The sequence below is a fragment of the Struthio camelus genome, chromosome 2, assembly GCF_040807025.1.
Source record: "Struthio camelus isolate bStrCam1 chromosome 2, bStrCam1.hap1, whole genome shotgun sequence".
NCBI classification, from domain to species: Eukaryota; Metazoa; Chordata; class Aves; order Struthioniformes; family Struthionidae; genus Struthio; species Struthio camelus.
Window position 1 is genome coordinate 143,668,842 of NC_090943.1, and position 26,975 is coordinate 143,695,816.

The window sequence follows — 26,975 nt, forward strand, 5'->3', positions numbered from 1 at the left end:
ACATTTAGACCACTAATAGGACAAAAGTGGTCAAAGAAGACTTAAAGAGGGTTTATTTTCTTAGGATTGTCATGTCAGACTCTTAAAAGTTTGATCTAAAGAAAGCCCTTTTTTTTCCAGAACAGACAATTAGAAAGACTTAGGCAACAAAGTAACTTTTTTGCTATTTGTTACACTTCTTACAAAAGACAGCAAAAAATCCCATACAAAAACATTCCCTCATGGAGACATGTACTCTAAGGCTAATAAAAGGATGCTGTCTTATTATTTCCCTTCCATAATATTATTGCCCTGCAAATATGGAACTGTTTCAAGTGTATAATTTAAATGTAGATTCTAGAAGAAATTATACATTTTAATAACAATATGCTTCCAATTTTGGACTGAAGTTTTAAGGTGGGCCAGTCACTTTTTGGAAGCTCTACTTCACCTGACATAATAAAAATCTGACTAAAAAAAGGAAATAAGTATATAAACAAATAAATATATAAACCACTCAGGATAACTTCTGGCTTTAACTTTTGCCACTACTTACTTGGGTCTTATTTAACTGTCAGTAGTAACAAAATAACCGCACAGAATGGTTCCCTAAGCCATCAATAGTAAATTTACATCACATGAGAATGAAAAAAAGTATTTAAAAAAATCTCAAATTAAAATAATCTTTTAGAGCATCCTTTTTTTTTTTTTTTTCATGGAAAAGGCAAAAGAGAGGTTTCTAAACTTTTCTTCAAAATTTATTTTCCGGACAAACAGATTTTTCTTTACTTCTTCCCAAATAGAAAAGCTACTAAATTAATACTCAAACATGACCGTTCCTTTTTAAATCTCTCATTTAAAATTAAACAAAATTAAAGTTCAGAAAATATTCATTTTCTTTATGATATTCCTACATAAAAAAACTATTTTAGTACTCAAAATATTTATAGACAGTTCAAGGCTCATCTTGTTTTCAAAATATTGTAAGGTTTCAGATGTCTATTGGCCATTATTTTTTAGGTTTTAAAATTATAGAATAAAACCATTCTTAACGCTTTCCCCATTTATTTTAGCATATCATGACATCTGTAAAATTTGCTGAAGGAGGCTTTTACTCCCTACTCCATTTCCGCAAATGTAATGACTACTCTTCCTCCATTTCAAGGATTAATTTTGCAAATGATACTGCAAACGCTCCAAGCATAATGGAAGTCAAAAATAAATCCTACAAGTGCAAGAGGCCAGTGCAGACGTGCATAGGTCTCATATTCATTTCACTCCCATGTTGACAGCCTTATGTGTCCAATAAAACAAGGCTGTGGAGACGTCCACGCCAATAATATTAAACTTCATTCTCTTCTCCTGTGAAGCACTTCAGATGTATGTAACTTGGCTATCTTATTTTCACTGAATCTATTTGCATTGCCAGGAGATCTGGGCAGAAGGGAGGAACTGTAAGCAACCCACATCGTAAAGAGGATCCTCCAGTGAGGAGATTGGGGAGTTAAAAAAACTCTAAAAAAACTCATACAGAACTGCAAACCTGAGAGCTGCAAGCTCTCCCAATTTCCAGTTTAAGGTTTTTCTCACATGTAGTTCTTGTACCAATACTTTAACTACTCCTCCAAGTCTTCAACCTCTCAGACTAAAGAAGCCAGGCTCTGGAGTAAAAATACCAGACACCTGAGCTAGCAAAGAGCAGGGCAGCTCCTTAGGATACAAAGTGCGCAGTATGCCTGCAGCAGCGTGGTCCTGCCTAGGCAAAGGACTTTGTGCACAAGCAGCCAGGTATCCTTATGATTTCATAGCTGACAAAGACATACATTGCAGAGCAGTGAGCAAGGCACATAGTCGCAGCAAAGGAAGTGACTGCCACCTCACTCCGCGTTATTCGGTGGAGAGCTGGGAAAAGCACTTGTGCTTTTTAAGAAACATCTGACTTGCTTCTTCTATCTGTTTTTGAATCCTCAGGCACTGGTTGTAAAAAGGCTGCTATTTTTTCCTCCAGGATGACCGTGCTGGAGTCATAAGTTCATGCTTGACCAATGTGATAGCCTTCTGTGATGGGATGACTGGCTGGGTAGAGGAGGGGAGAGCAGTGGATGTTGTCTCCCTGGACTTCAGCAAGGCTTCTGACACTGTCTCCCATCACATCCTCCTAGGTAAGCTCAGGAAGTGTGGGTTGGATGAGTGGACGGTGAGGTGGATTGAGAACTGGCTGGATGGCAGAGCTCAGAGGGTTGTGGTCAGTGGTGCGGAGTCTAGTTGGAGGCCTGTGGCTAGCGGTGTCCCCCAGGGGTCAGTCCTGGGTCCAGTCTTGTTCAACGTATTCATCGATGACCTGGAGGAAGGGACAGAGTGCACCCTCAGCAAGTTTGCTGATGATACTAAACTGGGGGGAGTGGTGACACACCAGAAGACTGTGGTGCCCTTCAGAGGGACCTGGAGAGGCTGGAGAGGTGGGCGGAGAGGAACCTCAGGAAGTTCAACAAAGGCAAGTGCAGGGTCCTGCACTTGGGGAGGAATAACGCCAGGCAGCAGTACAGGCTGGGGGCTGACCTGCTGGAAAGCAGCTCTGCAGAGAGGGACCTGGGAGTCCTGGTGGACAACAAGTTGACCGTGAGCCACCAATGTGTCCTGGTGGCCAGGAAGGCCAATGGTCTCCTGGGTTGCATGAGGCAGAGTGTTGCCAGCAGGTGGAGGGAGGTGATCCTGCCCCTCTACTCCGCCCTGGTGAGGCCTCACCTGGAGTACTGTGTCCAGTGCTGGGCTCCCCACTACAAGAGAGACATGGCGCTGCTGGAGAGAGTCCAGCCGAGGGCTACAGAGATGATGAGGGGCCTGGAGCATCTCTCCTATGGAGAAAGGCTGCGAGAGCTGGGCCTATTCAGTCTGGAGAACAGAAGACTGAAGGGGGGACCTTCTGGATGGTTATAAATATCTGAAGGGAGGGTGTCAAGAGGATGAGGCCAGACTCTTCTCCATGGTGCCCAGCGACAGGACAAGAAGGAATGGGCACAAACTCAAGCACAGGCAGTTCCATCTGAACATGAGGAAAAACAACTTTCCTGTGAGGGTGACAGAGCACTGGACCAGGTTGCCCAGAGAGGTTGTGGCGTCTCCTTCCCTGGAGATATTCAAAACCCGTCTGGATGCGATCGTGGGCAATATGCTCTAGAGGACCCTGCTTGAGCAGGGAGGTTGGACTAGATGATCTCCAGAGGTCCCTTCCAACCTCAATCATTCTGTGATTCTGTGATAAGGGCTCTTTAAAGCTAGTAGGAACGAAGCTACCTGGGAGAAAGAACAAAAATCAGTGACCATACTGTAAGGTTAAAAACTGCCGACCAAGCTGTGGAAATCAGCATGCGTGGAGGCAGAGGGATGCTCCTGCTGGCCTCAGCACACCAGTGGTGCTGCCAGGCCTCCTCCACCACTGCCTCGGGGCAACAGAAGGAGACTACACGCCTGACACACCGGCCTCGCAAGCCTTGTGTGCCTGGAGGTGAAAGACCTTCACCCTTTCTGGGTAACAACCCTAACTAATTTCATAAGGCCCAGAAGAGAGGTGCTGTAAAGCTTCTATCAGGTCTCACCTGCTCTGGCCACTGAAGGGGCTGAAGGCAGGAGCTCAATCCCAGAGACAGGGGTAGGGGGAGACTCGAGTAGGTGTCCTACTTGATACTAGCTCCCTATGGAGCCCATCAGTGTTTTCTGTTGACAGCCCTGAAGTGAGTTTTCAATCCACATAGCAGTATTTGTGCCTAAGAATCACTGTGTAGATATGATTTGGGGAGATATATCATTGAATTAAATCAAATGCAGTAAGAAAATCTGATTTGCTGTTTCTAGCAAATTTTATTTTGTAATTCTGTCAAAGTAACGAACTTATCTCCCTTCACACCGCTGCTCTGTAAAATCCCCTTGTAGAGGTATTTTGTATAGTAATCCTTAAGAACGCAGGAATAGCCATACTGAATCAGGTCAATGACAATCAAGGTAGCAACATAAAGTTATAGAAGGGTTGCTTTAAACAGGCCCTTTCCCCTCCTACGCACACATTTTAGACCTAATTGTAAATCTTTATATTTAGATTAAAAAAAAAATAGCTAGTTCAAAGTCTTTTTTCCATATCAAGATGTTATCTAAAGGTATCCTTGCTAGCCACAGAAAAATTCAAGGACTTTTAAGGCTTTTCTTCATTATTGTCGTCATGGTGACTTATCAATAATTAGATGCAAGACTAATTACTGCCAGGCAATGTGGTTTGTTAAAAGAGGGTTTTGTCACTTTATTTTTTTTTTCTCTCCAAAACAGCAGTGTCTTGGAAAGGAATGTCTCATAGAAAGGCTTCGTTATCTAAAGCCCTGTCTGCCTTCTCACTAAGACTTGGTCCAAGCTGGGCAAAAAAGTTATATCTTTCTCCTTTTATATATCTAACGATTGAACTAAATTCCTACCAGATTTGGATGACATTTCTGATGATAAATTCAATTGTTTTGACTTCTTGAGAAATTCGAAGGAGAACAAAAGTAATCCTCTAACTGGAAAATAAGCCTTGCAATGCTAAATTAAAGGAGTTCAATCTACTCAGCTCAGAAGGAAGGATGAAAAGTAAATTGTCACTGAATATAGGTGATTACATATGGAAAATCCTGAGAGGAAAAACACCTTCCATTCTTGCAGGCAAAAACATAATAAGATCCAAGGGCTGTAAACAGAAGTTAGATGAAAAAATCTTAAAAAGATGAAATTTCCTCACAGTAAGAGCAATTAAACTTTGGAGTAGTTTACTGAAGGTGCCACTCTCACACTCTAGGCTTAGAACAATAGCTAAACTTCTATTTAATTTTTGAATTAATCAAGCTTTTTAGAAAACTCTGCATCTGAAATATAAGATTTCAAGCCAGGTAGTAAGTGCAGTTTCTTCAGCCCAGTAATCTAGGACAGCGTCAGGGCCTTGAGCACATCCCCCTGGGGATGGCTGGCTGGGCTCAGGGCCACCTGCGAGACAGGCAGCCCTGAAAAAACATGGGGGAAGAAGCCCCAGCGAAGGGCTGCTCTTCCATCCCCTGGGAGCTGCATTTAGTCGGGGGCTCTCACATCCAGCTCCGGCTTGAGCTACGTTGTGGCAGCATCCAATCTCTGAATATAGTTTGCATGTGTTATCTAAATGGCTTTCCATAATTTGCCCAGTATGTTCTCCTTACTTTTAGAGTCCCTCCATATCCTCCCGCAGAAAAGAACTTGCATTGCCTACCAAATGCCTTCCTCTTCTGCTTTCATCAGGAGAAAGAAACACTGAATACAGAAGACGTTAGGGGAGTCCAAAGCAAGATATAGGCATACTCTACTCCAGAAAATAAGGGGGCAGTTAATAGTAATGTGCAGAAATGCAGAACCTACCTGTACATGATCTACCTCAAAGCTTCTCAGGTCTTCTGAACACCAACGCCTGCTCATTACAAACCCTCTTAGATTTGTCACTCTCTAACTGCTACTTCTTCTGTAGTCTGTCCCTATAGCATGCCTTATTTCACACTGCCAAAGGTACTTTGTATCCTAAACCTGAATTCCACATGGTGGAATGTTTTGGAATAAAAGTCATGAGATGCAGTAGGCACTGAAAACAGGGTAAGATGCAAAGTGCAGTGTCCAACAGAGATGTAGTGTAAGAATTTTCTTAGGACAAAGACTGTTGGAGAGAAATGAATATAGTTCTCAGTTTGGGGCATATTTTAGCTGTGCAAGCTAAAATATGCCCCAAACATACACACATACACACCCACCCTTCAAAATATAATTACCAAAAGCCCTAGTAACAGGGACAGTTGCTCCTGAAATCATGCTTAAAAGCTGGGTATCCTCAGGGTTCCCAGTACAACTGGTTGCTTGACAAACAAAACAACAGTAAAAAAAACACGCATGTTTTCAAAACAGTCCAGATATTTGTGCACGTCACTATCAATTCACTACTAATACATCAAAGCTGTTCCTTTCTCTATATATCATACAAGCCAGGCACTTATTAGGAGATGCAGTAGCGCTAGTCACAATGGCTCTGGCCATCTAAAACTTAAATACTAATAAAAGAGCAAAGTCATTCCACAGAAACTCCGAGAACAATTCATAAGGAATTCTTGCATGCCCAACAGGACTATTATTTCACAGCCCTTCATAGAACAGTAATTCTGATTAGGAACATTAGAGAAAGCAAAAACAGATTTTTTTTTAGTCCCACAGACACAATGTTTCACAAAGCTACAACTTCTCATTTCAAGAATTAAATTTTGTCCCAAATCATTTGCATCTTTATTAGTACACAGAATTATTCTATATGTGACATAATATTTATATATGTAAATGGCTTATCACATTGCAATCCTAGTAACTAAAGTAAACTAGAAAAAAAAATCCTTTTAAGTCCCCTCCATCTTTGCATAATTTCTCTGAAGAATTCGCAGACAATCTCTGCTGATTTTCAAAAAGAACTGGCATACTTTGTTACAAATTGTATGAAGGAACTTTCTCTTTCATTTCCCTATCTGTCACTATAAAAATGGAAGGACAAGAGATGGGGAACAACACCACAATCTTTAATGAAGACTAACAAGCTAATACCAATCAAGAATTTGCAGGACAAGACTGGTAAAACATAATGATAAGGTTTATTAATCCAACTTTAAAATAAGTCCAGATTCCTTTCCGCTAAACTTCCAGAAAAATTCAAATTTCTCACGGGAAAGAAGAGGATATGCAGTTTTAGGGAGCTGTTTTGTTTCTGAAAAATTTATTTAATTGAAACCTGGGTTTATCAGAGGAAAGCTAGCATCAACCTTAGCTACAGAATGGCTATTGCAGTTCAGTAATCACCCATTCCCCTGTAAGCCAGTCAGCAAAGCTGCCTGTGAGATGCTGTCAAAATCTCATTGCCATTCCTATTGAGAATACCACCAAAAAATACTAGCCCAAACTAGCAGTGTGCAAAGGCAGTCATTAAGTACCTTACCACATTTCTGCCAGAACACCTGTAGAACTTCTTACTCAAGTTATATTGCAATATAAGTATGTTTACGAAGCCTCCAGAGGTAGTCCAAAATATTTTTAGGCTACTACTGCAAAAAAACAATCTGACAGTGGCATTACTAAAAAAAGCCTATTTCAAAGAAGTTCTTCTGTCCTTACATATATCTGTAATCCACAGAATAATTACGAGTTACTTATGTGTATCCACTTTAAAAAGTATATCCAATATTCTTTACAAAATGTGAGGTTTGGAAGACACTAAGCTCAGCTGCCTAGTTTCTTCAACTCCATGCTTTCTCTTTTCCTTTCTATTACCAAAAGATACTACTAAAAACATAAAGCATATATTGTACTCTTGAATTTACTTATATTTCCCCCCACAGCTGCAGCTGCTTCCGTATCATTGTTTATTTTAATCTTCAGAAATTCAAATCTTCATATCCATATGAACATATTCAACAACAAAAACATTTTCAATAACAGGAGTCAGTGCAGATATCTGACTCAGAATCATAAAGGATAGCTTATGTCTTATAATTTATGTTGTTAGTGACGTTGTTTGACCGTATTAACAAGTTGGTTTTGCTTTTTTCCCCAAGGCTATTTATATCAAAACTATGCCCGTACAGGAATGAGACATGCTATCATAACGAGGATTTTGTTGTTTGGCAGGGTGAGGAGAAGAAAATGGCTATACATAATAGCTCTTACTATTGGGAAATACAGGCACTCTTGCAATGCCTATCTGACCGCGTATTTTGCATCACTTATACTGGCTTCTATTGCTAATTACCTGACTGCTGTATCTGCACTTGGTTCTGTGTTTTTCATGGTCAGCTCCACCTCCTCCCTCACCTCTTCCCCTTCTACCTTCTGTCAAAGGTAGAAACCTTGAGAGCTCTACCAGCAATAGTTAGCAGTATTTCTTCACTGCATCCATGACTTACTTCTGTTGCTTTAATGTCATTGTACATTAAGCATGGCATTGTACATCACGTAATGTTTTAATGCAATGCCAATGTCATCTCAAGGTCATTTTCAGAACCACTATTGATGACGGAGGGCTCTAGGAAGCAGAAGCTGCTCTTGTTCGAACCCCTTGTGAATCTGAAGCTGGCTACACAGCATTTTCACCTTCCCATTTTCATTACATAAGAGTTTTATGGAGTCACAGCAGAAAACCAAACACAGTAGCAAAGGCATCTCATGCTAAATTGTCATCCTTAGCAGCCATATTGCTAACTGCTACTCTGCAGCCTGCCAGCAGCAAATACTCAGATGAGACCACAGATTAATTTTTGAAATCCAAATAAAAGCATCAAAAACTTCATTCCCCCTCAAGAATAAATGAATTGCACTCTACCCAGGTACAATAGCTGTCACTGAACCTCCTCAGAGGATTGTCTGGTTCTACTCATCTCATGATAGAAAAAGTTAAACTATTTTATGTTATTTTTTCTTTTCCTTTTCTTTTATATTGTCTAGCTGGCAACTGCCTAACATTAAAGAGAGGTGGGAAGAGGAAGGGAACAGCCACCACGTGTGTTCTTGGCTCTTTCTTTCGGGATTTTGTAGAGCAGCATCACTTACAACAGCCCTCAGGTGAAGCTTGCCAACACTTTGCTGTACTGTTTTGCTCCCTGAGCCTCAGACAGGCTGTTGCTGGAGGTGCCCCCATCTCCAGGCACTCTTCAGTCCAGCTCTACCTCATGCCCTTGCAGGGGCTTGTTCACCAAGGCAGGGTAAAGAGGCCATCCTCCTTCTTCAGGGGTGAGGGCAGCAACAGCCTCAGTTTCTGCTGAGTCGCCGCTGCTGGGGACGTTTGCCCCCATTTGACACGGGCTCCACGACGTTCCCAGCACAGCCCTCTCACCAACTCCCTCAGGACTCGAGGTGGGAGAGCTCACAGGAGGAATACAAAAGCAACATGACAAATTTTCACCACATCATATGTGAGTGTTTGGGATAATCAATCTTGTATGGATTTCGTTACGAATTTTCATGCGCCAGGAATTCTAAATCCAGGCCCTCTAAGTACAGATACCACTGATAAAGACTTTTCTTTAGCTGCGTTAGAAATGCTAATCAAGATATTGTGATATATTTTGAGATTGTAGCATTAAAATAAAAAAGATAAAATGGTTACTTTCCTCAGCACACCATCAATAAACCGCAGTCTAATTTAAAGTGACATTTTTATAGTTCTTGCAGAAACACGAAAATTAGAAAGTCTACTACCTTAATAAAATATGAATCCCTTTTTACTTTCACATTTTTATTTTATTATATTCTTATTAAAAATATTAGAAGATTAATTAACAACTGATGACCAGATTCAATGCCTCTGATGAAGGCATTACTATCCATGAACGAAACTGATTCTCTCATCATTGCCCTAAAAGTACATTTAGATTAAGGCAAAAACCCTATAGACAAGATTCTCAGCGAGTTTAAATTGCAGTTGTTCTCTTGTGTATAAGCAGATAGTATTACATGACTTACATGAGTTGTAGTTCCAGCCTATACATTCTGGGTGTAGTGTTTTCAAGTTCAGGTGTTGCAATCTAAAATTCCTTGTGAGCATCTTCTGACTTTTGGTAAAAAGGCCTTTCTAAAGTTAAAAATACTTCAGGGTATCAGACTTGACTCCCAACTTCCTTCTTTACCTACAAGTGAAAGGTATCTATAGTTTATTGCATGCATAAATTAGGATTTAAGTAAATCACAGAATCACAGAATGATTGAGGTTGGAAGGGACCTCTGGAGATCATCTAGTCCAAACCCCCTGCTCAAGCAGGGTCCTCTAGAGCATATGGCCCAGGATCACGTCCAGACGGGTTTTGAATATCTCCAGGGAAGGAGACTCCACTACCTCTCTGGGCAACCTGGTCCAGTGCTCTGTCACCCTCACAGGAAAGTTGTTTTTCCTCATGTTCAGATGGAACTGCCTGTGCTTGAGTTTGTGCCCATTCCTTCTTGTCCTGTCGCTGGGCACCATGGAGAAGAGTCTGGCCTCATCCTCTTGACACCCTCCCTTCAGATATTTATAACCATCAAGAAGGTCCCCCCCTCAGTCTTCTCTTCTCCAGGCGAAACAGGCCCAGCTCTCGCAGCCTTTCTCCATAGGAGAGGTGCTCCAGGCCCCTCATCATCTCTGTAGCCCTCGGCTGGACTCTCTCCAGCAGCGCCATGTCTCTCTTGTACTGGGGAGCCCAGCATTGGACACAGGACTCCAGGTGAGGCCTCACCAGGGCGGAGTAGAGGGGCAGGATCACCTCCCTCCACCTGCTGGCAACACTCTGCCTCATGCACCCCAGGAGACCATTGGCCTTCTTGGCCACAAGGACACATTGGTGGCTCATGCTTAACTTGTTGTCCACCAGGACTCCCAGGTCCCTCTCTGCAGAGCTGCTTTCCAGCAGGTCAGCCCCCAGCCTGTACTGCTGCCTGGCGTTATTCCTCCCCAAGTGCAGGACCTTGCACTTGCCTTTGTTGAACTTCATGAGGTTCCTCTCCGCCCAGCTCTCCAGCCTCTCCAGGTCCCTCTGAAGGGCACCACAGTCTTCTGGTGTGTCACCACTCCCCCCAGTTTAGTATCATCAGCAAACTTGCTGAGGGTGCACTCTGTCCCTTCCTCCAGGTCATCGATGAATACGTTGAACAAGACTGGACCCAGGACTGACCCCTGGGGGACACCGCTAGCCACAGGCCTCCAACTAGACTCCGCACCACTGACCACAACCCTCTGAGCTCTGCCATCCAGCCAGTTCTCAATCCACCTCACCGTCCACTCATCCAACCCACACTTCCTGAGCTTACCTAGGAGGATGTGATGGGAGACAGTGTCAGAAGCCTTGCTGAAGTCCAGGGAGACAACATCCACTGCTGTCCTCTCACCTCCCCAGCCAGTCATTCCAGCAGAGAAGGCTATCAGATTGGTCAAGCATGATTTCCCTTTGGTGAATCCATGCTGACTACTCCTGATCACCTTCTTGTCCTCCACATGCTTAGTGAGGACCTCCTGGAGGAGCTGTTCCATCAGCTTTCCCAGGATGGAGGTGAGGCTGACAGGCCTGTAGTTTCCTGGCTTCTCCTCCTTGTCCTTTTGGAAGACTAGGGTGACATCGGCTTTCTTCCAGTCCTCAGGCACCTCTCCTGATCTCCAGGACCTTTCCAAGAGGATGGAGAGTGGCCTAGCAATAACATCCACCAGCTCCCTCAGCACTCGGGGGTGCATCCCATCGGGGCCCGTGGATTTGTGGATGTCAAGTTTGGACAAATGATCTCTAACCTGATCCTCCTCAACCAAGGGAGAGTCTTCCTTTCTCCAGCCTTCCTCTCGTGTCCCCAGGGTCTGGGATTCCTCAGGACTGGCCTTAGCAGTGAAGACGGAAGCAAAGGCAGCATTCAATAACTCTGCCTTCTCTATATCGTTCGTTATCAGGGCACCCACCCCATTCAGCAGCGGGCCCACATTTTCCCTAGTCTTCCCTTTGCCCTTGATGCATTTGAAGAAGCCCTTCTTGTTGTCCTTGACATCCCTTGCCAGATTTAATTCCAACTGGGCCTTAGCCTTCCTCATCGCATCCCTGCATACACTGACAATGTCCCTATCTTCCTCCCAAGTGGCCTGTCCCCTTTTCCACATTCTGTAGACTTCTATTAAAAATATATCAACATGTAATTAGCAGAACAGCTGTGCTGTAAAACAAGCAACTGTTTTGAGTATATTATCAAAATAGCTACGCATGACAACAATGACTGAAGGGACAATTTAACAAAATACAACAAATTGTTGATTCAGTTTGTGGTTTACAGTAGGCCAGCATGGCTATGCTGGCAGAATGAAGTCCTACTAGCCATAGCAATACAGTCAAAGCAAACTGAGTGCAAATATCTTTTCCCAGAAGATCACTGCCCTCACCCTGTCGTATCTGGATGCCTTTCTAAAAGGAATACCAATCAAGCAGCAAACTTGAATCAAATTTGAGAAGAAAAAAGAAAGAGGATTACACTATTTTTTTCTGATATTCAGAACCAGAGAGAAGCTTAAACTTAAATGGAAACAATTCACTGATGCTTGCATATTATTTTTGAAAGAAAAAGAAAGTGCTTTGATCACAAGTGTTGCACCACTCACTCAGAAAAACTTGCCTGCAGTTAGAGACTCGGAACACAATTTTTAGTATTTGTACTATATGAAAGTGAGCTTGAGACTCCCAAGAAAAACAGATGACGACTCAATAAGGGTATCGACGCCACCATCCTTTGCGCTTCGTTCCTAGTATTGTCTACCCGCTCCAGCTGGATTACCAAGGCTTCTTCTCATGCACCACGCTGTCTGGGCTGGGACCCCACAGATACAAACCGAAGGGTGCAGCAGGGGTTGCTCAGCCCGTATCTGGCTGAGGGTAGGGGCGCTTCACGGGCAAATGGCCACGATCATCCCTGCAATGGATGGAGACCCCGGCCAGTGCAGCTGCCTCCCAAGTCTGCCCCAGGCCATTATCCACCATAAACACAGGCAACGCAAATGGGAAGGAGAGGGAGGTTCTCCTCCCCACCCCGTCCGAGGCCTGGCGTGGACTATACGTGTGTCTAATCCACCTCCAAGCAAAACCAAACTACTTCACTGCTTGATTTACTCTCAGAACAACAGGAATACATCACAGGATACGACAGGCACGTTGGAGTAATCCTAACTGGCCTCAGAGCCAATAGACTTAAATACTGCGTTAGAGATTTAGTGTAGAATTTATAGTCCGCTTTAGCCTTTTTTTCATCTTTTAAACTTCATTGGCGGTGCAGACAATGATATGTTTATATTCCATAAATAATTTGGCTGCTTTTTATGTGGAACTACAATTCAGCCTATGTTGCTTCCCAGAGTCAGTGATCACATATTCCTCAGTGCAGAAACAAGCAATGCTGGAAAGGTGCAAATTTATTTAGAATTCAAGATCATTTAATGTTCAGGCCTAGCATTAAATCAGATGCCATATTGCAATGACCTGCACAAAGCCATGCCATCATATTCATGTAACAAACATGTCTATACATTTCAAAGTAATGGCAATACTGGTAAACATTATTAGTAAGTCACTCATGGTTTAGCAACTAGAGACCTAAAACATGCAGCCTTATTCCAAGCCACAATTAGTTCATTACCGACTAATATGTTGAGGTCAGTTATCCACTTTTTTTAAAAATAGTTTTAAATGTATAGAATCCCTGGCTTATCACCAGGAAGGGACATGACCAAGACTGGCTTCCCTCAGTATTTTAACCTAGAAGATACTACAGTCAACAGATACTATACTACTCAATTACCTCTGCGTAACACAAGAACCCCTTTCATGCCAGCCTCCTTTGGAAATAAACCTTTATTATATTCCTATGAATATCATAGTGAGCAAGGGCCACTTACAGGACAATTTCAAATGTTCATAATCAACCTGCTTGCAAAACCAGACTAGAAATATTTGGTTAATCTCAGATTAACGACACCACTGCCTGGATCTCTAAGTGTTCTTAAGATTTTGATCTATCCAGTAGAAGCTGTGTTTGCATTTCGTTCCTCGGCTCAGACAGCTCAGTCTGCACTATAGCATGCCTGACACCTTCTAAGGAAAAACAAAGTACCGGTATCTTTCCTTTCCTTTCCTACAGTGACTAAAAAACTAAGGTTTATCCCTCCACTGTCAGGGTGATGACTTTGTGTGGTCACCAGGGCATTTCTTGCAATACTACCATTATTTGCAGGCATCATTTCCAACTATAGATACAAATTGCATCATTTCATGAAGTGGTGATAGCACTCAGGACACTAAACATATTGATTTTGGTTGTGTTTATCTGTCTCTTCATATCTCTGCAAATCCCTAGTGATTCTGATATCAGTTTCTAACAGTGCATTTTTCCTGTTTTGCACCAAATTAAATGTCAGCAGATGACAACTTCGTTGTTGCCACTCTGTAATTTAACAGCACTAAATAGGGAACAGCTTTTGATTGCATAATCTTTTTGCACTAGCTGCTGTATTATTTTAACGCTTTTCTGCATCCTATTAGGCTGAAGATCAAAAGCATAATGGTAAACCTGTTATACCTGTACTTCACTGTAAACCACTTAAACTCTGGTCCAGCAGTCTTGTAAAACTAATAAGTAAAACTTATTTAACTTTTTAATTACAAATTTGGTGGATACAGTCGACTGTTCAGATGTAAGAATTTTTAGTAAGATTATTTCAGGGAAACATGAATAAACAGTCCAACACTACATATTATTCCTACCAGTGCAGAAAAAATCTCTGCCTATTTTGTTGCACAATTCCAACTTTTTCATCCTGCGCCACCATCATTTCTGTCCAGCTTGGTCTATACCTTTGATGTACAGAAAGAAACACAGAGCTAGTTCAGTGTCCCTCTTCACCTCAAGCTGAAATGATAACAGCTTTCCTGTTCTTTCCAGTCCCTGAATCCATTTATACTATACTTCCGGAGACAGGAATATTTTCAGGATATAGATATATATATATATACACATATATTTATATATTCAGGAATATTTTCAGGATATATATATATCAGGAGATATATATGTATATTATATGTTCAGGAATATTTTCATAAAGACTAAGAGAGCGATAGCAGCCAAAAGGAGCAGTTACATTGCCTCTAATGGTCCTACAACTTTGATTTCCTTGCCATGTTCAGCAGGGCTGTAGACCGTTTCCAGAGGACCTAGGCAGAGCTTCAGGCTTGTGGATGTGCCAGTGGGGGAGAGAGCGGCTGAGACTGGCCCAAGAGTAAGGAAATACCTCGCAGGGCTCGCAGGGCTCCAGGGAAGCTTGTGGCTCCGGAGATGACTATGTAATTTAGATAGGCTTTGATATATGCTGGGCTTGGGAGAGGCCACGCAAAATGCCGAAATACTTTCTCTCATGCTGGAAATTGCAAGGCAGCTTAAGGCTGGGAGTTTCAAGGTACTCAGATTTTAATCTGGGCAAAAAAAGAAATGGAAGGATGTGATAATCCTATCTCAGTCCTCAATAGATGGTTGTATGAGAAGTTAGTGATAATTCAGTATCATTTGTAATTATACCCAAGACACTGCAAAAGCAGGAATACTGCAGAAAGTTAGTTAGCTTTTGTTACATTAATGATAGAGAAGAGCTTGTTTTACATGTGCTAATATTATGCCCAACTCCAGCAACCGATTATAATCTTTCCTTTGCCAATGTACCAAAACCTACAAATTAAAGAACAAATTCAGAGTTATTTATTAAAAATATCTGTTTTTGAAAAATGGATGGGAAAAAATAAAGGACTATAAAAAATCAAAAATCAAGATACAGTAATTTATTTGTTCTCAACTTAAAAGAAATGGATGGGCCTGCAATAAGGTTTGCAATACGCAGCTCAAGAATTCTTTCTTGTCATCAAGTGACTGGAGATGTTTCTCACACATCCAGGCTCCTATGTCACTGTTAAATATAAAAATAACAGATGCATTTCAGCAGTGTCAAATATCTTAACAGGTGACAGTGGTGGTTCTAGATCCTGAGAAGATCTCAGAATTCGACCCAAAAAGCAAGTTAAGGAAATTTTTAATACTTACATGAAACTGCAAGCCCCAAATGTTAATGTCTGCAAGGAAACAGAAGCTTTAATGGCTAAAATTGTAAATTGCTGCCAGTAAGCTGCATGCCTTAAGACCATATCAAGACATTGTCAAATCAGAGAAAATCATGTATGCACGAAGTTGTCACCCGTCACCTTGGATATTCATTTGTATTTACTGGAGCTTCATCTCTTGCGCAGTGAGTGACTCAGGCTGCTCTAGGATCCAGCATCTTTCACAGTAATGGGTTCACTAAATCTGCAGCACTGCTCTTGGCTTCTGCTCAGCGGCTGGCCTGAGGTTACAAACTGTACTGTTTATTGAGCCTCATTAAGACTGCTGTCATGTGGAATCAGCTTAGCTTGGCTTCAAGAAAATATTACAGAATTGCCTAAATGAGTAGTTTCTTCTGAAGTTGGAAGACTTAGTTTGTAACATATTCCAGTGCTTGTAATAAATGGAATTGTGTGATTAATAGTGGTTGCATATGTTTCTTAGTTTAAAACCTATCTGCAACAAAGGTAATAATTATACCAAAATAATTTGTAATCAATTTGCTGTTAACGTAGCAAAACAATCATTTGTTTAAGGAACAAAACCTAAATCCTGAGGATGCAGATGTTGCAAATACACATCGTGTGCACAATACCTTTGGCAAGAAGCCAAGGATGTATTTTTAATTTTGTATTCAATGTTCAATTCATCTAGGCTGGCCTAGAATATTTATTGAACTGTTATCTTACATACTATAAAGCGGTGACTAAGTGGGTTCTGCATGAACGCTATTACATCTCCTCATGGCACCATTACAACTGGAAGGCTAACTGCAGAGCAAGAACTTAGCAGTTTGTGATATATTGTACAGTAATTAATATAAGAAGTCTGTGACATATTATCACAGTGTTCCTACTCCAGAAGTGGGGCTGGTTTCTGGGAGATACAGAGAAAAATAGTTTCCCCCAGTGTGTTTGTACATTCTCTTAAAACTATTTGATGTGTCTGCACAGAAAGTCTTAGAAAGTGAGGATGACAGAAAGGGCTATTTAACCTACAAAGATGTTACAAAGATGGAACACGGTAACAGTTTTAAGTAGCAGAGGGACAGAAGTAATAATCCTTTCCATGCCTCTTTGCTATATTAACGGTGAAAACGAGCACAAGAGTGATCTGAAGCTAAAACAAGGAGATAATTCCTAGTACTAAGATCAATTAGTAGAGAAATCGTCTTCAGAATTTATTAAACCATTGCTGTCCAGCCATCAAGCCTGCTTCCAATAAAATCAGTAAATTTTCGGCAGTTGAGTAAGATGACATTCAACTTGGAGAAAGCTCCTTTATCAGACTAGATGTCCCAGTAATTTCCTCTGGGAACTAGGCTTTTTTTTTTCTCCTCCAGTCATTCCTTTAATAAACAATATTCAATGAACTTTAACCTGCACAGACAACTGAGACTCCTCTGTATTATATAATATCATTCCCAGCATTAAGTTTATGCAACTGTAAAATCACAGGCTATTACTATGACCGGAAAGCCTCCTGCTAACTCAAGAGTAATTGGGTTTAAAAGCACTGGGTGATGCATGTAAAGGGAGAGAGGGGGACAAGAAACGCGAATAAAGATATAACCAGTATGCTATACTATATTCTCAGGGATCAAAACTTTTTGGTGTATACCACATCCGTAACCTGTCAATCAATCATTTTCACATTCTCTTTATGAATTCTCTTCCATTTATCAATTTTCATGTTCTACTCTGTAGCTTCAAGACGATTATTCGATGCTATTTAAGGTCCTATCACATCTAAATAAGACGATAGAAAAAAATGACAATCAGACATATGAATTCTGTCTTTTATATGGAGTATTTCATGACTTCTACATTTTGTATGTATTTTAAATCAAGATATAAAATTTTGGGAAGACTGTGGAACTTCTCTGTTAGCTGACTTATAGGGGAAGATGCATTTGTTTCTTTCTCCCGTTATTCCCATGTACATTTTTTCTATTATACAGCGTATTTAAGACTTTATAGTAGTACATTAGTATTATTGAGCTCTTCCAATACATCGTCTTTACATTTAATCCACAAGTCTTCTGACTGCTTAAATTTACTTCCATATTGTTCGTAGCTCTAAGCCATATTTTTAAGTAATCATTTGTTTTCAACTATAAAATAATCAGATCAACACAAGAATCCTTTCTCCAACTGAAAATTTTCGGGCTTAAAGGTTTAACATGAGAAAAGGAAGTGGGGATCTAGAGCAATAATCTAGAATCTAGAGCAAGTCCAGCACAACCTATCACCCTCCACTACCCTGGTAGGCCGAAGAAAACAACTGTAATAAGATAAATGAAAGACTCTTCAGCATAACATTAGATATAAAAATATAAGTTTGTCTTTTTTCTGTTTCTATTTGAAAGCTTAGGCAAATTTTCCTTTTAACTCTCTATCACTAAGATCATTTCAAGTATACACTAATGTGATAGTCTGTTTTAAAGCTTGCTTGGAATACTAAATATAGCTACTAGGATACTCTGAGAAGTTAAAAGTCAATAATTTCTAGAAAAGAAATCAAGAAGGCTTAGACAATCCCACTCAGCATCATGATATCACTGATCCATTTAGACAGTTAAAAGAAATACATTTAAAAGAATTAACGAGTTTAAGAACAAACAGTTAATGGAGATGGAGAGGCAGTAACCAGAGATAAAGCAGCACTTCAGCATTGAAAACATGAATTCAAGCCTTCCATTACCACTACTGCTAAATAGCACACCAAAAAATCAAGGGGGAACCAACATTAAAAAACATTACCCCATCAGATAAAGTGGTCGTATGTTAAAATAAAGAGGTACACCTTCTGCATAACCCATCAGAAGCTAGAACAAAAATAAATACACAGTAATAGCCATATATGCCGTAATTTTGCAAGCAAATTTTAATATAATTGTATACAATCATCACACTCAGAACACACAGAATTATTAGGTCTTGTCTGTGGTTCATTATTCTGGCAGATGAAATGCCAGCTGACATGACTTATAACCTTCATCTAACATGGTTTGCCTTAATGCAGAAATGGGAAATGCATGAAGTAATGGACTCCAACTGAGGTGTCAACACTCTTCTCTTTGCTTGCCATGGCCTTAGAAGTACCGCTGGTGGAAGATAAAGCTTTGAAAATGATATTTCACCATATTCCTACTTTTCCCAGCATGAGTTGTGTGTTCCGAATTAGCCCCATCATACACAGTGAATTAAAACACTACAGAAAACAGTGTGGAAATTCAGGGTAAGCACATGGGTCCAGTTACTGACGAGCAGCCAGTGCCAATAAGCAGAAGAAGAGGAAAGTCTCCTCCAGGCAGTAGTCAGCTGGGAAAGTCATTCCGTAAGCAATGAGGATTTTCTGATGTTCCTAGATAAACATCATCCTGGCTAACAAAATTGTCAGTGTTTCATTACTGCTAAATGAATTTGAAGCCCTTTTTGAACTCAATAGACCTTTTGCCTCTGTGGCCACAACTCCACAGATTAGTTATGATTTGTGTAAAAAAAAACATATATTTTTGATAGGCAACAATCACCTTTTAAATTCTTTTAAATGCATCTTTTTTATAATATCAAACGTAATATAGACATTAAATGATCTTTTATAACATCATTCATTGTTTTTTGTATCTTACCCTTTTCCCACTGTTATTTTTTCTTTGTGATTCAAACAAATTTACCATTGTCAATATTCTCAGCTGAGCTCCTCTACACCATGAGCATGAGAACACAGCACAACTTTACTTTTCCAGTACAGGCACAGGTCAGCTATTTAGAAGGCCGCTGAAAATCAGGCCATGGCAACAAAATATAATTAATCAGATGAGCATTTTTATATATTCACATAGTTGATCAGACAGGAAGCAGAAGATTAGACAGATACGCTGTTTTGAAAACCTGAAAATTACGTTAGGAACATCCAAATCAAAGAATTATTTTGAGGCTAATACTATATACAAATACAGCATATACGCAAATAGGCACACATTCACATTCCCTTGACAGACAGTATCACTGGTATTACCCTAGCTACTTGTATTTCTCTATATGAAGTGACATCTTCACTAGTAAGTGACTATACTATATTTTATCTCATGTTCTTTGTACTACCGATTATAGACAGCCCATAGAAACAGGAAAACACAAGCATCTAATGAAATAACTGGTTATTTTTGGTATGCTATCACATAATCCGCTCATTCACACGGGATTCTTTTTTCTATTCCAACTAAAACATCCTTTACTTTGAGCTGTAGAGCAGTGTAAAGTTCATATTAATAAGAAAGTTGTTACAGGTAGGAGACAAATTAAAGAACAAGAGAAGCCTCACAGGTAGATTAATCTCATGATCAGAGAAAAAAGCAATATAGTTCTGAGAAAGTACATGTAAGGTTTCAGTTTAGGGAAGAATATTCTCACTGAATCAAGGACATGCATTATCTACATGTTACCATAGGAAATTTTTCAAAAAGTCACTGGAAATGGTTTCAGAAGCTCAGGATATGCAAAGACGACTTCAGAGAGCCCTATCCTGTCAGATACTGAACATCTCTGGATGTTCCTTAATATATCTTATATTGGATGCTTATATTGCATGAGGTAATGTATGGAGAAACATCTAGCAGGATCATTTCTTAAGCAGCGTCCCAGAGACAGGCTTTGCAAGTCTAACTCTTGGAAACACTGTATCCACTTACTATTGTGTACAACAAAACAATGTCCAAACCTCAATCAAGTAATTTCTTTAGAAGTTCCTTAGAAGGCTTACTGCAAAACATTTCTTTTTTTTTTAGAATTTGCAGTATTGCCCTGAATCGTGCTACTTTATACTCAAGTCAATGCACGCAGAGGTTCCTTTATTGGCTCAAAACAACAAGCAGAATATACAAATAAATTGAAGGATGCCTTCCTTCAGTTACTCTATCACCTTCTTTACAGCGTTACGAGTCCATGTTCAATGTACATTTAGAAAAATAAAGTCTAAGAGACTCAACTACAGACACTATTTTTCTGACTCCGCAACAACAGACATGTTACGGGACTTGTGTTACATGTTTTTGTTTGTGTTCCTCTAACAAAGGGTTTAACATTGCAGTGATGTCATGTGATAGAAGGGTATTGCTAGTATAACCTTTACTGAAGAGCCATTAAGGGTGTTTTTAGAATAGTTTAAATGGAAAAGTTTCTTTCTAATCAATCAGTCAAATATCAATAGAACTAGTAAAGCCTTATAAATTAAAAAGCTAAGCAAACGGGAAAATTTGCTGATGTTCACGAGGTTAGAAGCTCTCGGTTACAAGGAGTATCTTGTGTTCAAAAAATACTAGAGTATTCGCCACTGAAGCTTGCAAGGATAAGGTCCAGCTAGTCTATGCTTTCATATAATATGTTAACAACTGTCCCCTTTTTAAGATCTTTCTTTTCTCCTTTTGAAAAAAAGAACTGCACAGTTTTTGTGAAGGGACTGGTGAATGGGGGAAGACAGCTGCAAGGTATACAAAACACTTCTTTTAAACTATCATGTTTTGAGTCATATCTCAAAAGTACAAAGAACACAGCATGGATTCAGATAGCATTTGTGTTCTTTAAAAAAAGATGTAAAAAATACTAGGACAGGGAGCTCTTCAGAGTCCTAAATATTGACCTGGAGTATAAAATACATTAAAGTAAAATAAAGTTAGGCTGCTTTCCCTGCCTTTGTTCTTTTTCCTTCTCTGATCATCTTTTCCTTTGTTCATATGTCCAATACTGAGTTTTTCTTTCATCATTTTTGTTTCAGTTTGATTTTCCACATTTAAATACTTTGGAAAAAGCTAAAATGTATTATTATTAGGTAACATATTTGGAAAGCTTGCCCATATTTAACATTTTAATTTCTGTCCTGCTACCTCTTTCCTTACTTCACCATCCTGAATCTATTCATTTTCCTAGAGCCATCAGATGGTTTCTTCTATATTTATCTAACTTCATTTTTTTCTCAGTTCTTTCCTCTGTTTTCATTTACTTTCTTGTACTGCCACCACTCCTTTCATTCTTTTTGTATTTCTTTGTCTCCTTCCTTGGTTTCATTCAGACTTTCTCTTGCCCCTTATTTATTTAACATAATTAGCACAGAGAGAAGAAAAAGGAAAGCAGAGTATTTATGATCAGATAAAGGTTTTCAGAAAGGAGTAATAAGAGAAAAATAAGATCTAAAATAAAATAAATATTAAATATTTACAAATAGAGATTTAATATAAACCTAATGAAATAATATATTTATATTTATATAAGTATATAAATATAATATGGTGCATAGATATTTATGTTTTTATATTTAATAGAAAATTATATAAATTTAATGTAATTTAAAATATAAATTTAAAATAAATAAAAGAAAATATAAAATTTCATTTCATCAAAAACAAATTGGGAAAAAAATTGTATTTGCAGGCCTTTGTAACAATGAGGTCAAAGATGCAGCTTATGCTGATAGATACCTTGTCTTCCTGAAGGGACCCTCAGCGCAGAAACCAGTAACAGCTATGTCCATGTTAAGTCCATGAGCCCCTTGCTAGCAAGCTGCACCACCAACATACATTACAGAAAACATCTGTCATGGTTTTCATCTCATAGATCATGGTCTTGAGAAGGAACAGACTCTGTGCAAGCACAGTGAGAGAGAGAAATCTGAGTCAAAGTACTACATTCAAATATGTTTACCAAATCCCACATTTATAGGTGGGTATTAAATGGCTCTTTCTCTGCTATCTACTAAACATTTAAAAATTTTTATTGGGTAAAACTATCTGTCTGAAGAGCACTTTAGCTGCCAACGTGTTATAAATCCACAGATTTTTAGCACCACAGAATGCAGCCTTACCTACATTTAATGAAAAACTGTAAGGACATATTTTACTCTTGAATGCACAGACACAGTTTCTGCTGAAGCTAATGGACTACTCAGAGTGACAACTGCTGTTCTTCATAATTACTAGCTGGGGTAGCGGGGGACTTTAGACAAGACTATACTTGTGCAATATCCCGCATACATCAAATTAAGTGCCATACTTATTGGCACTTTCAGGGATTGCTCAGGGACTAGGGGGAACCATGGGGGTTTGGGCAGATAATTTACCTTCTCTGGACTTTGACACCTACCTCTAACACAAGCCAGCTTACTTGGTGGGAAGCTGAGAACAAAATGCATTAAAAACTGAGAAAACAGTATTCTGTGGTAACTGAACCCCTATTTCTACCTGTTGTTCCTGAATTGGAAAGGTCATTTTTCTGAAGCTGAAGTTCATCTTTACTCTTTTATATCAAACATATTTATAGAGTGCATCTCCCATGTCTTTGCTTTCTTACTTACCGAAGCAACTCTTTTCCTACTGTTATGTGTACAGAGAAGGGAGTTCTGGGTTAGTTTGGTTTTTTTTTTTTGGTGACATTACATATACAACTATACATTTCAGCAGGAAATAAAACACAAATACTGCATTAAACAAATATTAGAAGAATATGCATAATTTAACAGAGAATATGCCAAATATTTGAAGGAAAAATGAGTCCTTTATTAGAGAATCATCTAGATAATGCAACCTTTTCTTGTTTATACATTCTCACATTGCTACTTTCACTAAAATTCAAAGTTTTAAAATTAAAAAGTATTCAGCTCCTCTTCTCCCTCAGAAGACATATATAGAGATCTCACTGGGGAGGGAACACCAGTACCTGAAACCAAGTGATAAAAGACCTGGCTCTGATCACACTTTGCTGAGATCAAGCCACTCAAACACCACAAAGTGCACTGGGTTATGCCTAGTTTTCAATGACACGAGACTCTACAGAGATCTCTCTGTAGCAATAAAGAGATATTATTGGAAAGAAATACATGAAATAATTGGTGTCAATTTATGAGAATCTTGCAGTAAGGCACAGCCATCTGCCTTTACATGCATAAACTAAGAGAGTTTCATAAAGAGATTACAGCACATAATTAAACCTATTTGCATGCATTACAAGTAAGGCCAGTTCCTCTCGTAACTATACTAATGCATGACAGCATAACTAAATTTGGAGACTCCAGGCCAACTGCCCCGAGCTAACATTACAAGCAGCAATCAGCACCTGAGAAATCCATAATCAAAACATCCATTCAGGTTATGCTATATCCACTGGCAAGGCCAAGACTTTTCCTTCAAAAACAAGTGCAAGACAGTCAAAAGGACAATTTATTTTGGCCAGTAAGTAGTAATATCTGCAATGATTTACTGCAATAGTAGAATAACAGGCACGTTTGAGAGAAGAGTATTTTCTTATCTGGGTTACAGTCCTGTTTAAAATAGAGCCTGAAGAGCATTCACTTCCTTTTGGTTACAGTGAATAGTTTGAAGGTTGAAATTACATTCTCTGTCGATCACGGAACGACAGACATAGGGACAGACTATTGAAAAATTTCACAGTGTCCTTTTGGCTGCCTTCCAGTCCCATCTCCAAGTGGCTGCTATTCTATTTAATGTAACCGGAGTCTACCCTTAGGATGAGTATCTTTCTTCCTGACAGTTTTTGTTCTTTTTCAAGGCAGGGAAACAGCCACGGACGAATAGAGACAATCTCTCCCCTAAACCTCCACCTGAGGGCTCAGAACTGGAACAAACACAGTAGCCAAAATGCTGCTGCATGACTGTCTTGCAAGTAAGTTTTTCTACAATTTCTCTGAAAACGAAGAGGATGTAACAGCTGAGATGAGAATAATCCCAGAAACAGAAATGCTCTTCAATTGAAAAGATTTTAAAGCAGGCATGTGTTTTGACAAAAAACTTGTTCCACAACTGAAATAGAGGGAGACCAGTCAGAAAAGATACAGTATTGCAAAAAGAATGAAAGTGATTCTTGTAGATAATAATACATTTTAACACAGAGCAAAGGCTAAACTGACCGTCTGGTTTCATGACATAAGAGCTTCATATGTTTAATCAGAAATTCCAGAATAAACACCATCTACCTGCTTGAAGAGTTCGCAAAAAGCTTCATACATAAAAAGTTAAATAAATTGTCTAAGAAGCTGATAGTCTTGGCTTAATTGCTAATGTAGTTTTGCTGTTTGTACTGAACAGACATTAAAGATAAGGCAGTGCACAGCTTCAAAAGCATGGCTTCAACAAGCAAACCCATAATAACGTCAATCTGTGTCTAACCTCCCGTGCCCTTGGGGCTTACACTAAAAACTGTGTAAGGGCAAGTTCTGCCATGTGATTGTTTATCATGGCTACCAGCTCCAGAATTAGCCAAGCCTCTAGCTGACCAGTTTTTGCTGGTTGAGTCGAAAGCTCGCTTGGCCTTCAGGCTCAGCCGATTATCAATGCTCCACGCAGACTTCCTTCCCACTCCGCACTGCAGATGTCTGTGCAGCATCGTAGCTCAGATGATACTCACAATAAAATAGCACCCTCTGCTTGTTACATATGCAAGAAGAAAAGCTAAGGAGTTTAGCAGACATATATATTTCCCAAAATAGCCAGGATGGATTCACAATTACCCTAACTCACATAAGTTATCGCAATTGCATTACTTTCAGCAGAAACATCAGTTATGAGGAATTTGTGTCAAGATTACAAGTGAAAAACCATCTGATTGCAGCATGCCTGCACTAGGAAGTTGTTAACATATTCAGCAACTCCCTTAGGAAATGTCCACAGCGACACCACAAAAAACAAACCTAAATCTTAAGAAGAACCTGAAACCTGAAGTTTATAAAACATCATCAAGAAAATCTCACTCAGAATCCGGGTGATTTCTTTTTGTTGCAGATAGAAATAGTCCTTATGTTATTTTGGAGAGCAAATCATGGGGAGTCAACACGGATCTCAGAGATAAGCAGAGACTCCCCCTTCACAGTATGCAAGGAAACATATTAACGATGCAAATAGAAACCCCTTTGAGGGAACTAAAAAAAGATACTATCTTCCTTTGAGATAAGAGAAGCAAATGTGTGAAGATCATGCTTTCAGAAAAAGAAGGAAATTTGAGGGAATGACTAAAATCTATTTGACAGTTACTGGGTGACTGCTTTTAGTAAATGGTGAAGGGCTAGGTATCTTGCACTATGATGTCGCAAAGTGGTAAGTGGATTTATCACACCGGAAGTAGAAACTGAGCTGCTGCCACTTTAGTGTCCTTTGTTCAGAGCTGGTTTATTATCCTTTAGAAACCTGGAAGACCCAATCGCCCAAAATATATTAGATAGTCCCATATAGGTTCTCCCTCTTCCAGCTAGCAGGAGGCAAGTCTTTCCTGAGTTCCCCTTTCACTAAGCCTCTCTATTCTTTTTCTACCCAGCTCTCCAGTCAGGTCTAATAGCCAAACCCTGTTTAACCTTGTCCAAGCTAGAACGTATTTACACATCTCAGCCTTCATGGAAAATGGCATGAGGGGAAACGGACTTTTATTCCTGGTTCTTCCACTTGAGAGTCTGGAAAACTGAAAGCATCTGATTTTTCTAACATCAGTTAATTACCACAAGGCTGCAATGGTTCAATACTTTGTATACTATTGACTTTGTAACTATTGATAGAACTTAACAGACTACAAATGAGCAATTGTGCTTGAAATGTTTTAGGAATTTGTCATCTACAAATTAAAATTAAATTCACAGTTAACAATAAAATACAGTTCTTCTATCGTTATGAGTTTCCATGCTTACTGAATCTCCAATGATTTCCAGATTCTTTGTCTTTTTCCAAACAAATGGAAGGATGTTTTTTCATTGCTAGAACATCTGAGCTGCAAGCTGAAAGTCAGGTGCAATGCTTATTCATGTATTAGTAATTAGGATTTTGCAGGTCAAATTCTACCCCAGTGTCATCTATCAAGTCACCTTTTATCACAGTCACACTAAATACACACACACACACACACATACACACACATCCTATAGTTAGTCATAAATATAACTACTTTTATTCATGGGAGTTGAAAGGTTACTGGACAGTAACAGGACAGAACAACAACAGGACAGAATTCTGGCTATTTATTTGGATTTGTTTTAATGAAAGTAGACAGGAAAAACACTCAGTGTCCCCATAGCTGTTAACATTTGACCCTAAACTAGAATGAAAGTCCATATTCGTGACTCTTATGAACAGCAGATGTGATCATTAAAATAAAAGGAGTTTCATCCTTTCGTTGAAAGTGTTATTTTTTAGATTTAAAGAACTCCAGATTGATACTTTAGAATTAAAAGTATGAAAAAAAAGTTATACCAGCTCATCAGGCAGTAATTACAGACCAAAAAGCTCTCCAGTTGGTGCTTCA

General features: G+C 39.5%; 1 protein-coding gene across 12 annotated transcripts in view; it reads right to left on the reverse strand.

Moving 5' to 3' along the window:
• Positions 1 to 26,975, reverse strand: part of OXR1 (oxidation resistance 1) — a 282,934-nt gene that overhangs the window by 192,716 nt on the left and 63,243 nt on the right. Inside the window, exon 3 of one of the 12 annotated variants that reach the window (XM_068932818.1) lies at positions 15,625 to 15,653. The exons of 10 other annotated variants lie outside the window; for them this stretch is intronic. Coding sequence is in view for 1 of the 2 variants with exons in the window: in XM_068932819.1 (XP_068788920.1) it covers positions 9,508 to 9,533 (26 nt within the window). In the remaining variant the exon portion in view is untranslated. Of the gene's footprint in view, positions 1 to 9,507; positions 9,549 to 15,624; positions 15,654 to 26,975 lie in introns of those variants that run through there. One more of the 12 variants, XM_068932819.1, reaches the window with a different exon arrangement.